Source organism: Cryptomeria japonica, chromosome 7, assembly GCF_030272615.1.
Source record: "Cryptomeria japonica chromosome 7, Sugi_1.0, whole genome shotgun sequence".
NCBI classification, from domain to species: domain Eukaryota; kingdom Viridiplantae; phylum Streptophyta; class Pinopsida; order Cupressales; family Cupressaceae; genus Cryptomeria; species Cryptomeria japonica.
In genome coordinates, this window is record NC_081411.1 from 754,254,173 (window position 1) to 754,268,828 (window position 14,656).

At 42.8% G+C, this 14,656-nt stretch overlaps 1 protein-coding gene across 1 annotated transcript in view; it reads right to left on the reverse strand.

The window, feature by feature from the left end:
- LOC131076410 (uncharacterized) overlaps nt 1-14,656 on the reverse strand; it is a 50,628-nt gene that overhangs the window by 3,965 nt on the left and 32,007 nt on the right. Inside the window, exon 3 of the mRNA XM_058013577.2 lies at nt 12,984-13,179. Coding sequence (XP_057869560.2) covers nt 12,984-13,179 — 196 coding nt within the window. The remainder of the gene's footprint in view (nt 1-12,983; nt 13,180-14,656) is intronic.

Below are 14,656 nucleotides of genomic sequence, written 5' to 3' on the forward strand. Positions count from 1 at the left end.
CTGGGTGCGGAGCAGCAACAGATGGTATTTTTGGGTGAGATCAAAGAGGCCGAAATGAGAAAGCTTTTCTTCTATCAAGGTGGCAATATCTAAGATGCCATAAATGATAAAAGGGGTACTTGGTTGGGATCTTCTCTAGGTTGCAGGGAAACATGCCCTGGACCCCTGGAGACCCGAACCGGATATTGGTTCGCGTATCCCGTGTGGGAGTTGCCAGTGGATGTGTGTCCACTTACAGGAGACATGGGCAGGAATCGGCAGGGCATCTCCTGACGTCTTTAGGCCGAAAAAAATAAAATAAATCAAAAAACGCGTGAAAAAAAAGTCGAAAAACCCTAAAAGCCACAACGTCATAACCACATACGACGGCCAAAAAGTCAAAGAAACCCTAACGCAAACAGATTTGCGTTGCGCAAACACGGGTTGCAGCCACGAGCACAGATTTGCCTCGCACGAACAACAAGGTTTTACGATTTGCAGCCACAAGCAGCCAACAACAGGGTTTTACGATTCGCAGCCAACAACAGGTTTTTTTCACTTCGCTTTCCATTTAGGCATTTAAATATTATTATTTTCACCGTTTTTGCTGGGTTCCATCTGCGTTTTTGGCATTTTGCTGGGTTTCATCGATTTTTTATTTCTCAATATTTTCATAGTATACGCTAAAAAATTTCGAATTTTATTTTTCTGGGTTTCATAGTCTGCGTTTTTGGCATTTTTCTGGGTTCCGTCAAATTTCAAAGGAGTGTTTTGAATTTTTATAGTTTAACTTTATATTTTATAATATTATATTCATTTATAATATTAATGCATTATATACTGTGAAATGTGAGTGTATTAAGCATTCACACTTAATATTATTAACTGAGAATGTTCGATACACTAAATATACTGTGAATGCAATTTTTTTAATTTTTTTTAAGCAAGTTCTGCCTAGGGGGCAGTACCCATTATATTATCAAGAGAAAAAACTTTACAAAGGGTGAAGGAGATGCCACTCCAAATACAAACATCCATAGGGGATCATTATAAAGATACTTGATCCCATTACCTATTACCATCAGCCTATCTCCTCCTTCTGGAAAGAGGTCATTATTTTCCTAAAGGAAAGCTGCAAACCTTTCCATACTGTTTTCCTTCATTATGCCAGCCTTGAAATAGACCAAGCCTTCTGCATCTTCTTCTTTTTTCCTACTGACTGCAAACTGAAGTAACCCAACATGCACCCATCTGCTGGAATGGAGACTATCCCATCCAAAGCTCTCATCACCTCCAAGGAAATCCCTTCCTCCACCATCCTACGCAGAATGCCATTTGCCAACAGAGCATGGCCTAGCACCTGAATAATCGGTTGGAACAAGTCTTCCATTAGCCTTCCGTCGTGGACATGTCCCCCAAACCAGTAATCAGGTCCCAGAATATCAACCACAATCTCTTTCTCCTGTTCATTTGCTTTTTTGAAAAGTCTTTCTACCTGCTCCTCGAGCGATTCCTGCAAGCCAACCACCTTGCTGCACTTACAGACAATGCCCAAATGCTCTGCCATTTTCTTTTCTGCTAAAACTAGGCCGAACAAGAGTCCATAAATAGACCTCCCCATTGCCTATGCGTCAACGGCACCCAAATCAATAATGCTTGGGACAATCTGACTGTCACTCTCCTTGTACCCAAGCTTATTTCCTTATGTAAATGATATCCTCGCTCACGAGAGAACACCACTCTGGGATCCTATCGCCGTCGAAAGTTGCACATCTTATCCACTTCCAGACTTTGAGATTGAAAGCAAAAACAAGATATGATCATCTTTAGTCCAATCGGCATCATGTCATCCCTGCCAAAATCCTCCTCAATCCCCATATCTACCAAAAAGTCTGTTGTTTTGTTGCCTTCTCAATACATATGATGAATATGGTGAACTCCTAGTGAATACAGATTTGATCACTCCATTACGAGTTTTATGGCAGTCTATCACCGTCTCTGCACCCTCCAGAGTCCCAAAAACCAGAGAAAATCTACCCGAGTCTATATATACACCTGCCCTGCCTTCGAACAACAAAACTGATAAGAGAGTACTTCTCTTATCCCAATAGTTCCTTCTTGCGGTCGGGATTACCCGACTCCCATCCTTGGGATCTTGTCTCTGTCAGCTTGCAGAAAATGACTCAGTTCCTTGAATACCGAGTCTGTCATCGAGATGGCCTTTGTCTAAGATTCAACTACGCCCTGGTTAGCAAGGAAATCCGCCGCACGATTTCCTTCACGATAAACATGTTTTATCTGATAGTCATCCAACTTTTGCATTAGCTGGTCTATTCTCAGGATCCAAGCGTTAAGCCTCCAGTTGGTAAATCTTTTTTTGTTGATACCATTTAGAATAATTTGAGAGTCCCCTTCAATCACTACTTTTGATTGTTTATTAGCGATAGCCCATTTAAGCCCCTCCTCAAGCGCAGTGATTTCCACCATATTGTTGGAAACAATTCCCGAGGGCCCACATATAGCCCCTACAAAACTACCTTCCTCATCTCTGACCACGGCCCCAAAACCCGACAAGCCCGGATTGCCACGGCTAGCACCATCAAAATTTAGTTTTTTCCAACCAGGAGGCGGCGGACACCATTTGACATTCTTCCTGCCAATCGATTTATCCTTTAGTCTGTGTAAACTTGACTGTTTCAAATTCCAAACCTGCTCCATTTCCATATCCCACTTGGATACTGTGAATGCAATTTTAATTTTGTTAATGCAATTTTAATTTTTTTTAATGCAATAATAATATTTTTTATTTTTCATATACTTGAAAATCAAAAATATTATCATTGCATTTAAAAAAAATAAAATTGCATTTTAATAATATAATATTTTAATTTATTAATAATTTCAATTTGTAATATTAGCCATTTTACCAAGTTCAAAAATTTTACTAGAATATTAGCCAAGTGTAATATTACCAGATTGAGCAATAAGAAACAAAATAAAAAATCTAATATTCTTTTGTTTTAAATTTTAATTTTTTATTCAGATTGAGCATTCAAAATGTCAGGTGGAGGAAGACAAGGGTTGTACCCACTATGGAAGTATGTTGACCGTGTTTCAGGGCCGAAAGGATCAAGTGGAACAGCCACTAGCAAACGCAAACTTTGTGATTTGGGATGGAAAGGTACCTACATGAGGGTGAAGGCTCATTTCCTCCACCTCCCATGTAATGGTGTTGAAGGTTGTAAAAATGAATGTGAAAGATATGATGTTGTGAGAGGATAGGAAAGGGCTGATGGGAAAGTTGCTATGTGAAGCTCTCATGCTTCAACAACAAGGGCAACTGCTGAAGCTTACAGTCATAACATAGAGTCAGAGGTGGATGTGACTTCTAGAGGTGTAGCAACTGAACCAACTTACAAAAGACCACACATTGGCAGCTCAAACTCCATCGGAAAATTGTTTGATGTGCAAAGTTGAGAAGCAGTTGATGCAGCCATTGGACGATTCTTTTATGCAAATGGAATATCATTCAATGTTACTCGCTCTCCATTCTATGAAGAGATGGTTCATGCTATCAATAATGCACCAACAGGCTATAAACCACCTGGATATGAGAAACTTCGCACTACTCTTGTTGATAAAAAAAAAAGTTGATTAGAGGAACAAACTACATCATTGAAAAGAGTGTGGTCTCAAAAAGGATGTAGTATTGTGATGGATGGGTGGACAGATGCTAGGAATTGTCCACTACTTAATATCATGGTAACATGTAACAAAGGGCCTTATTTTTTGAAGACAATAGATTGTTTTGGGCAAGAAAAAAATGCAGAATTTCTTCATAACCAGCTATGTGACAACATTGAGGAGGTGGGAGCATCACATGTAGTCTGTTGCTGGGTATGTTGTCATATTATGTTTATGTTGTCGTTGGTAATAATGAGTTACGGCAGTCAGTTAGTTAGCCGACGGGTAAAAAGTTGGAGTCGTGACGGTTGTGTCGTACCCCTTCGGGTATTATATATTGTGTACCTTTTCTTCAAAGTAGGATCATGTTAGTGGTGTCAAATGTAATGTTATAAGCACTTGATGTACATGGACTGTTGAATTAATACAGAGACTGGTTATTTAATGTATTTCCATTATGTTCTGTGCATTTACTTTTTGCATTTAACCGTTTACCAGAGAGGGCAAACATTTGGCGTCGTTGCCTAGACGAACTCAGGAACGGAAGACACGGATGGCGCACAAACACAATGGGCCTACCCGTTGGTGAAGTAAACCCGGAGGCCAACGACACGTGGACAAAACTTTACACAGGAGAAGACACGACAATGCGAGAATTTTCAATTTTGCTCCAGGTAGCCATTCAAACATACGTTCGACGAAAGGCGGCAGAGGCAGAAATCCCACCAAGTGTCGTGTGGACAGCGCTGGAGGTTAGCCCGACAGTAAACCGGTTGATGAACCACCTCCCCCGGTTGCTTGCACAGGCATCGCTGGCACAACAAGCCCGCCTGGAGGAGATTGCCCAGGAAGAGCGACGACAACAAATCCTGCAACGCTACGAAGAGAACAGCCGACAGGAAACAGAACGAGATGGCACCAGTCCAGGAGGAAATTGAACCTTTGACTTATGCCCAATAGACTAAATAAGGACAAAAATAAAAAGATACAGAGTGACGAATGGGAAGTGGCACAAACCGCGTTGAATCTCAGACAGCAGATAGAACGAAGGCGTAGGCTAAGGCAGCTTGCCGAGGGACGACCGGCCGAGGGGTTGCCCGAAGGGAACCTAGGAGGTGTCACGGAGGTTGCGGAGGCAGAGATAGACGGAGAGAACTACACTATCTACACTGTTGTAGGGCTGCCAGAAGGAGTCACGGAGGGTGTCGAAGGAGAACTCTATAGTTCGCCAGAATACCACCGTAGGGTAAGAAGCTGCGAAGAGTTGGTGGAACAAACAAGGCGAAGTCTAAACCTGATCGACGCTACCAGAGACTTGCTAAAGAATTTGTCCATTTCAGAGGACAACCGGAGGGAGACACCGGAAGGTGACGGTACGACCGAAGGTGCCGAGGGAGCACAAGGGTACCATACGGGAGGCAATTTGTTTGGTTCGGTGTCAACAACTTTTTCCAGAGGACCCACAAGTGGAGGTTCAGTTGCAAGAGGCGGAGGATCGCCAGGTACAAGCATACAAGGAATTAGAGGAGCGAGACCCAGCGGTGGGATGGCGAGTAAACAAAAATTGCCAAAGTTCACAGGGGAGGGCAAGGAAGACCCCTTACGGCACTGCCGTACATGTGAAACCATTTGGTCCGCCAACGGAGTAACAGACCAGGATGACTGGGTACAGCAATTCCCAGCCACGTTACGAGGAGTTGCCATAGATTGGTACTCCGATGTGGACAAGCAAAAAGTGGCCACGTGGGCCAATCTACAGAAGGAATTCACGGGGGAGTTTCGGTTGCTCCGTGATGACAATGAAATTGTAACGGAGATATACAGTACCAAACAAGGTACCAGGGAGACAGTACGAGCATACAGTCGAAGGCTGAAAGAACTCTTGGGTAAAATGGAAAGCCAACCCGCAGATGGATTGAAGAAACGATGGTTCGTTGAAGGGTTGAAATCCTCCCTACGGAGGAAGACGAAAATTGTACCCCCGACGTCATATGACGACGCTTAAAATAGGGCGATGGACCTGGAGAGCGAACACAAAACATCAAAAAAGAAGAAAAGTAATAAATCCTCATTCTAGGACAATGACTCTTCACAGGAAAGCAGCAGCGACGACGAGGCTGGCAAACAGGTGCAAGCGCTCCAGAAAGACATGGAGCGAATGAGAAAGGAATTCAAAATAATGAGAAGCACTGGTCAGAACGAAGGGGACATATGGTGTACTGAGTGCAAAGAGGAAGGGCACACAAAGGGTACTTGCCAAAAGAAGGCATTATGTGAGATTTGCGAAGTGATGGGACACTCCACCAAGGAGTGCCCATACAACATGAAAACCCGAGGTATGCAAATGAACCAGGTGTTGTTCACGGAGCAGGCCACAACATCCGCACCAGCGGGTACCGGCCAACATACTAACACAACGGCATCATCTGGAGGATACCGAGACAACAGACGCGGCAGCAGAAGGAATAGCAACAATAACAATAACGGAAGCCGTATCCAATATGACGCCAAGGGCCGGCCAATTATCCAATGTAGGGCCTGTAATCAGTGGGGGCACTTCGCCCGTGATTGCACGGAGGAAGCCACCCCTCAGCACCTCTGTCGTTGGTGTGGGTCAGGCGACCATGAGGACGCAAATTGCCCGCAGGTAGGGGTTAATCTCCTCAACATTGAGAAGGCTGAGAAGACTGGTGAGAAAGAAGTACTGGCGATCACCCGCGCCCAAACAAAAAAAGCCACTTATCCCGACCCCCGTACGGAGAAGGAGAGATTACGGGAGGCAAAGGCCAATATTGAACGTGAGATGACGACCGAACGACGAGACAACAAGGTGGCGAGTACATCATCCCGTACAGAAGCGGAAAATAACATCATTGGGCAAATCTTGCAGATGGATGTGCTGATAAAGGTAAAAGACCTTCTAGACTCTATGCCACAATTGAAGACTGCCATCCTCACCAATGTGCAAAGCACCGCATTATCGAGTACACCACAGGTAGGGGTTCCCGCCACCGCATCGTCGAGTGCACCACAGGTAGGGGTTCCCGCCACCGCTTCGAAGAGTACACCACAGGTGGAGGTTTTCGTCAACCCTTCGACTGACCCGATGTTACTAGCCTTGAGCAGTGGTAGACACCCAGCTGTGGTAGAAATGGGTATCCGTGGGACCATTCTGAAGGACACCATTGTGGACGGTGGATCTAGGGTGAATGTACTACTAGAAGAAACATGGAAGCGGCTGGGGAAGCCCACCCTATGGCCACCCACATTCAACCTGGTGGGAGCGGACCAACACGGCATTAAGCCACTCGGCCTGTTGATGGCCCAACAAGTGACAATTGGTACGCAACCATTCTTGTTAGATTTCGTGGTTATTCCCTCGAAGAAGAAAGGCTATGACGCCATCCTGGAGAGAGCGTGGTTGATCAACGCGAGGGTAAACCACAACTGGAAGAAAAATACACTTTCCATGGAGAAGGGAGGGCGGAAATATACCATTGACCTACACACCCAAGATGTTGGCGAAGAGCTCGCCTCTTCCGACTCGGACTCAGAGGACTCTAATAAAGGGGAAGGGGGTCCCGATGAAAGCAAGGGCAAGAACGCGATGGAGCCGAACAGTGAAAGGGTGCTCGAATTGGAGGGATGTTCTGAAGATGAGGTATGCTCACTTAACGGGCTCTTCCACTGACAAATGGAGGATTACAAAATGTTCCAAAGCTACAGGCTCGAAGTAGAGGAACCAGAGCAACCAACAGAGGTGTACCTGCCGGAATACAAAGAATATTGGAAGGGAGACGCCCCAAACCCTGGCGACGTAGATAATCCGAAGAGTGTTGGCAACGATTGGAACCCTGTATGGAAGACCACGGTCTTCAAAATCTTTATTATCCTTCTTCTTCTTATGTACGGGAAGGAGACCGTGGTCCCTGTAGACTTCGTGGTTCCAGGTCTTCGGATGGCCATTGAAAATAGACTTGCCACCAACGGGCCCAAATTGAAACCCTACCACGCGAAGCGTGCAAGGGACCCGAGAGGCCGGACGGACACCCGAGAGCCCGAAGGGGGACCCGAGAGGATGGAAGGGGACCTAAGAGGTCGGGCAAGTGACTCGAGAGGCACGGGACAAAAGCAGGAGACTTTTGGGCGAGGAAAACCGAGAAGGATGAAGAGCGATCCCAGAGACAGGGGACTCGAGCCGAAAACTCTCTAGACAACTTATAAAAATAAATAAAAATTGTGAAAAAAAAACACCACCGTACGGGGCCGTACTGCAGATGATCGTACGGTTGGAAGAAAGAAACGTACGGTCGTATGACATGCGACCGTACGATCAAAAAATTATTTGAAAAAACTTGGAAAAAATCGCACGGTCGTACGACAGCAACAGTACGGTCAAAAAAAAAAAAGGGGAAAATGGCCACCGTACGGTGGGACCAAGGTGACACCACCATGCGGTGGCACCACCGACAGTGACACCACCGTGCGGTGGAACCACCGACGGTGACACCATCGTGCGGCGGTCACAACGTGCGGTGGGAGCCACCGAAGGTTGTTGCCGAGACATGAACCCACCACCGCACACCGCACAGCCCGACCACCACACAACACTGAACACCGCCGCATAGCAAGGGATAAAGGAGGAGGAAGACGCACCGCACGGCCCGACCACGCACTGCACGGCCCGATCAACACGCACAGCAAGGGTTACGCACACCAACGCGCAGCAGCCGCAAAAGGAAAAAGAAAAAAAGAGACCAAGCCCGCACAATCCACACAGCCACGTAAGGGCAAAACGACCGCCACAGGTAGACCAAGCAGCCGCACGATTGGAGGTGCCAGTGCTGTTGTTGACCGTACAGGGAGGTTGTATGGTCGGGGTGCCATCGGGGACATTACAGTGCCTAAAAAAAAACGACGAAAACCAGATTTAAAATGATTCACTGGAGTTTGAAGCCAGGACACTGGAAATTCAGAGTGGAAAAGAAGGGTTTTTGGCAAAGAAGGGTTTTTGGCATCTTAAAATATCACAGAAATGATGCGCGCCATGGACTTTTGTGGGGTTCTGAAGGTTGTAAATTGGTGTTGGCAGCGGGGGCGCTGCCCCTCGACCCCACTGGGGGCGTTGCCCCCAGACCTCCAGTTTATTTTGAGCTATAGAAGACCACGGGAAGTGTTGTGGTTGTCCGTATTGTGAGAAAGAAGCCTGCAGCTAAGTATTGGTGGGGAAGCCATAAGCCGTAGAGGGAGACGGATTTGGAGGTTGGGAACAAACAAAGTTTGAGGGAAGGCACTGTAGGTCCGCGCAGTTGTATGACACCAGGGAGTTATTCAGTTCAGTTTTTAGCCTTTGGGGAGTGTGATGGAGGATTTGAGGTGTCTCCTAGCCTTTGTGCCAGCGGATTGTGGCCACCTCTAGGCATGACTGGTACGCTTTGAGGAACTCGGAGTATGTCTCAGCTGGACGTGAGGTTGCCTTGGTGGATGCACAGAGGGCTCGGGAGGAGCTGACCACCAGGTTGGAGGCAATAGTCGTGTGAGACTTAGTTCAGCGTACCCAAGAGTTGGATGCCGAGAGAGCAACACGGGTGGCTATCGAGGACAAATTGGCTAGGGAGACAGTATCATATGAGTAGCAGTTGGTGGAAGCTGAGACTGAAAAACGTGTTTTGCAGACAAGTTTGGGTTAGGCCCAGGAGGACTGTGATGGCAAAGGAAGCAATATTGGTGAAATCCGCACTTGAGCATCGGATGGTAGCAGAAAAGGGTTTTCAGGCGAGGACGCGGCAAGTGTATAAGATCCAGGCCCAACTGGCGTCAGTAGTTCCTGTGGTTCATCTCTATTTTGTATTAAGTCGTCGGAGTCGACTTCTTTTCTTGGGGGGGATGAGGTTGCCGGGAATAATCATTATGTTATGTTGTCATATTATGTTTATGTTGTCGTTGGTAATAATGAGTTACGGCAGTCAGTTAGTTAGCCGACGGGTAGGTAGTTGGAGTCACGACGGTTGTGTCGTACCCCTTCGGGTATTATATATTGTGTACCTTTTTCGAAGTACGATCATGTTAGTGGTGTCAAATGTAATGTTATAAGCACTCGATGTACATGGACTGTTGAATTAATACAGAGACTGGTTATTTAATGTATTTCCATAATGTTCTGTGCATTTACTTTTTGCATTTAACCGTTTACCCGAGAGGGCAAACATAGTCCAAGTTGTTACCGATACTGCCCCTGTTTGTAAAGCAGTAGGCATGTTGGTGCAAAAGAGGTATAGGCAGATATTTTGGACACCATGTTGTGTGCATTCATTGAATAATGCTCTCAAAGATATTGGCAAGTTCCAATGGATTTCAGATCTCATAGAGAAGGGCAAAAAGATACAAATGTTCACATGTAACTATCACCACACACAAGCCATTTATCGTAAATTTGCCAAGGTGGAACTTCTCAAACCCACTGATACACGTTTTGCTTCTTACTTCATTCTTCTTGACCGCCTTTGTGAAGTCAAAGGAGCTTTGTGTTCCACGGTTGTTAGTGATGCATGGGTAGATTGGAAGCAATCTACATCAGATATTGCAGTTGAGGAGAGAGCTATGGTCCTTGATGAACATTTTTGGGCTGATGTTAAGTTTGTCGTGGACTTTATTAAGCCCATATGTGAGGTGATCAGATTTGCAGATTTAGACAAGGCATGTTTGGGAGAGGTTTATGAAGCAATAGATTCCATGTGTGAAAGAGTAAAGAAAGTAACTAATGCAAAAGATATTTCTCTATATCCTTTGATACTGGAAAAGTTACATGGAAGGTGGAACAAACTTAACACGCCTCTTCATTGTGTTGCCTATGCCCTTAATCCTAGTTGGTATGATACAGAAGTGACCAGAAAGAGGGCTCCACATCGAGATAAAGACGTAATGAAGGGATTTTGGGCTGCGGTTAAAAAGATATATGGCCGAGGTGAAAAAGCTTCGGTAATGAGGAGTCAATGGAATAAGTTTCACGTGGGCAAGGTGAATTTGCTTCTGTGGAAGCTATATATGATATGAAAGTAAAGAAAGACCCTATAGAGTGGTGGTGGAACCATGGAAGTGAAGCCCCTGAATTGCAATCATTTGCAATACGATTACTCTCACAAGTAGCAAGCTCTTCTTCTTGTGAGAGAAATTGGAGCACTTATGGGTGCATTCATTCACTATCGAGGAACCGATTAGGATTAAAGAAAGAAGAGAACCTGGTGTACATTCATAGCTAACTTCGTCTTCTCTCTTGTATAGATCCTGGATACAATGAGGGTCCTTCGGCAAAATGGGAGATCAAATTTCACCTAATGGAGAAGTTGCAGCCATTGTGGATGAAGTGGTTGAAGCAGATGGACTAGCTGATTTACCCCCTATTATTCCACCATCAGAGGAACCTAAATTCGAGAGTGATGACTATTTGGAAAGCCTCATAGCTGAGGACCTTGATATGGATGATCATGGCAAAGAAGAGTAGATTATGGATATAAAATGTCTGATTTTTGCTTTCAGTTTTTGGTTTAAATATCAGCTTGATGTTTATCAAGCCATTTTCAATATGACAATATGTAATTAGTAATCACTAATCAATTTGAAACTATGACACAATGATTGTATGACATTTTGATCTTAAACTTCATAATTAATGTTAATTCTTGTTTTGAAAGTTCAATGTCATCAGATTTTCAGATTTTATATAATTTATTAAATTATATTAAAATAAAAAAATTAGCGTCTCCAAGTACCCCCGTCTCCTATTTTGAAAAAATAGCCGTATGAGTACCAGTCTCCGACATCTCCAAGTACCCCCGTACCCATGCAACCTTGGTCATCTTCTCAAAAATGTGGTACAGATACCAAAATCTCATCCATATTTGTTTCAAATATTTATATATTTGTCATTAAAGGTGACAAGGAGCTAACAAAAGCCCCAGGTAGACATTATATCTAGGAGAAGAACAGATTAGGTTCGGAGGAATTGGTGAATCAAGCAGTGCCAGTTGCCATCACATTCCTCCCAGTTACTAAATTGGAATTCTATGGGATGGTATCCATTGGAGCAGTTTGTGCCATAGAATCAAGATTGCAAGCACTCAGGAACAAGGTGGAGTATTCGAGGTTTTCTTAAAGGCACAATGGGCCTCTACAGCCCCACTATTAAAACAACAGAGCTCTGTGCATCAGAAAAATCTTCCTCACTCCAGGAATTATTCAATATAGTGTAGTGTCCTTTTCCAGATTACCCTATAATTTACCCTAGAATCACAAATTCAAATAAACACGGAACATAATATAGTTAGAGATGTAACTTTACCCAAAGAGATGTAAAACAAAATAACTCCTTGCTGAGGTACTGCAGTGACTCTAATTGTAAAAAAGAAAAAAGAAAAAAAGAAGCAATCACCTGTCAAATAGAAAAACTTGAAAAAAAAGCCCTCTAATTGAAAAGGAAATAAAGATAGTGGCTGAAAAGGCAAATTGTATATGTAGGTGGAAAAACACAGATGGAGCGTGCTCATAGTGAGAAGAGGGGCCCCTCCTTTTCTGAAAAGCAACAACCCAAGCCAAAAAAGTACCCTGGGTCCCTCAAAAGGAAATAAGGTTTAGGATGGTCTAAGCCTTAAGGTGTAAGAGTTATTGCACTTGTACTTCCTATGGTTTACCTCACCTGTTAGGGTTTCGTTAGAACAGCATTATAATCATCAAGAGGTTTCCAGCATTACAGTACACTCCAATTTGCACAAAAGGCATGTCGAAAACTCTAACTTGAAGGAAAATGCTCTAATCCATAGAAAACAGCAGGCTGAAAACTGAGTTGCGGGCAACAACGCTACATAGAAAATTTGGCTTGATACTCTAAATCATAGGAGATGAAACATCTAACTTATGGATGCATTGCAGCTTCTAAAAGGATGCCCTAGCCACGACAAAAATATTTGAACCAATTCTGCAATATCTAGGACAAAACCCTAGAACTTTGATACCATCTAGAATTTGAGCTAAACACAGAGTCAAAGCAGGATACATAATATTGCAAAAAGTTAATCCAAAAATTTCACTAACTCATCCCAATGCAAGTAGAGAGTAAAAATAGATGTAAGTGATTAACGTTGAAAAGTGTTAACATGAGCAATATATTAGAATCAAAGTATTTCACAGGGAAGAAAATGCAATCATAGCATACACATATTTGCCTAAATACAATTAAACATTTGATGCAAACATGTATTTACAAACAGTTCACACAAATAAATGCTAATTATTATGATTATCTACAAAAGGAAAAAGGGACATACCATAAGTCCACCAGATATTCCATCCAATATAACACGATTCCACGAGTCAAAGTATTCATGAATATCAAATTTGGATTTCACGACGACCCCAAGAGAAGTAAGAATCATGATCATGAAGTAGAATATAAAACCCTTCCAACCGGTAAGTCCCAAGATTCCTGCAACCACGCCAGCCATAATGGACAAGAAGGTGCGGCTGCAAAATTTATCAACGTCAGTTTGCATTTAATAGGATATGATGCTTCCTGGAATCAACCATAACAACCAACCATTACCTAAGTAGGAAGGCTTAAACAATAAAAACCTTAAAAAAGTATCAATCATCTTGAGCCACAACATCAAATATCAAATACATGCTAAACATAATCAATAATTATGTTAGAACATCATTGGAGAGCTAACATCTGAAATGTCAAGCTACATTCATGAACAGATAGATCACATAATGAATTTCAATTAACTGTCAAATAAGATCTTTGAACCAGTTAGATGGGGACACTTGTTTTCATCTCTAAATGGAAAGGAGTTTGGATATTGAGCTTATTCAAATTTATTTATACGGCACACAAAAGGGCATCTGCTACTTTAGTGTACCCTTTCAAGCAAAGAGCGACAGATGTTCATTTAACAAATATAGCAAAAACAACAAAAAGTAGTATGCCTATCAAAATCCCAAGCTTATTTACTTACAGATGATGTGCAAGAGAATTAAGCTTCAAAATATAAGACGCTCTAAACAAATCCAAGTTAAAATGATGCTTTAATTGAAAAGCCATGTTTGCATCGGAACAAAAAAACCAGAAGCAGAATTTCTCTTCAACAACTAACTAATAGCAATAATAAGCAACCAAAAAATCAGTAAAATCACAGAAAATATGGTATTCAAGAAATGCTCCAGAAAACTATTTAAAAAAAGAAAACACTCGTTTCAAGATTGCATCGCTTTTGGTTGTTAAATGACATGTTTCCTAGGGAACATATGGTTTATATATAGCTGATGCCATGTACTCATTTACAGAATTAATTATTTCTGTCAAATACAAAGAAGTTAAAATAACAAATCAATTTTACAGCTCAGAATCCAACATATGCAGACAATCAATCTTCAAATGAATTAGAAATCTGAATACCACACAAATAGTTCTTCAAAGTGAGTCTAAGAAAGAATGGATGAATTTTCAGGTTTTAGAAACTTTTGTCATATTTGAGGCAGAAAAGTGTGTTATGATAAATCGATGTATTAAACAAAGCAGACGAAGTCTCTTTAAATAGATTTACAAAGACGATGTTTCTAAATGAAACAATCATGAACTAAAGACGAATTTAGAAATAATCTAAACTAACTAAGATGACCATTAAAAAAACATTACAATATTTCAATACCCTCCCTTAATGGTCATCTTTCTAACTACCCTACAAAAGACATAATCTGCAGGTCTTCTAGTCACAAATGCATAGAAGGCTGCCCTCTTCTAGTCACGAATGCATAGAGAAAGCTGCCCCCTTCTCTTCAAAACGCTCTACAAAATGAGCCTGCTGTTGAGACCCTCCCTGATTCTGCAAAACATTTGGAAATGACCAAGAAAACCAAAACAAACTGAGATTTGTCCACCAAAACCATCCCTCCCTGTAGCCCAAGATTTCAAGAACAGCTTCTCAAACTGAGACCACGA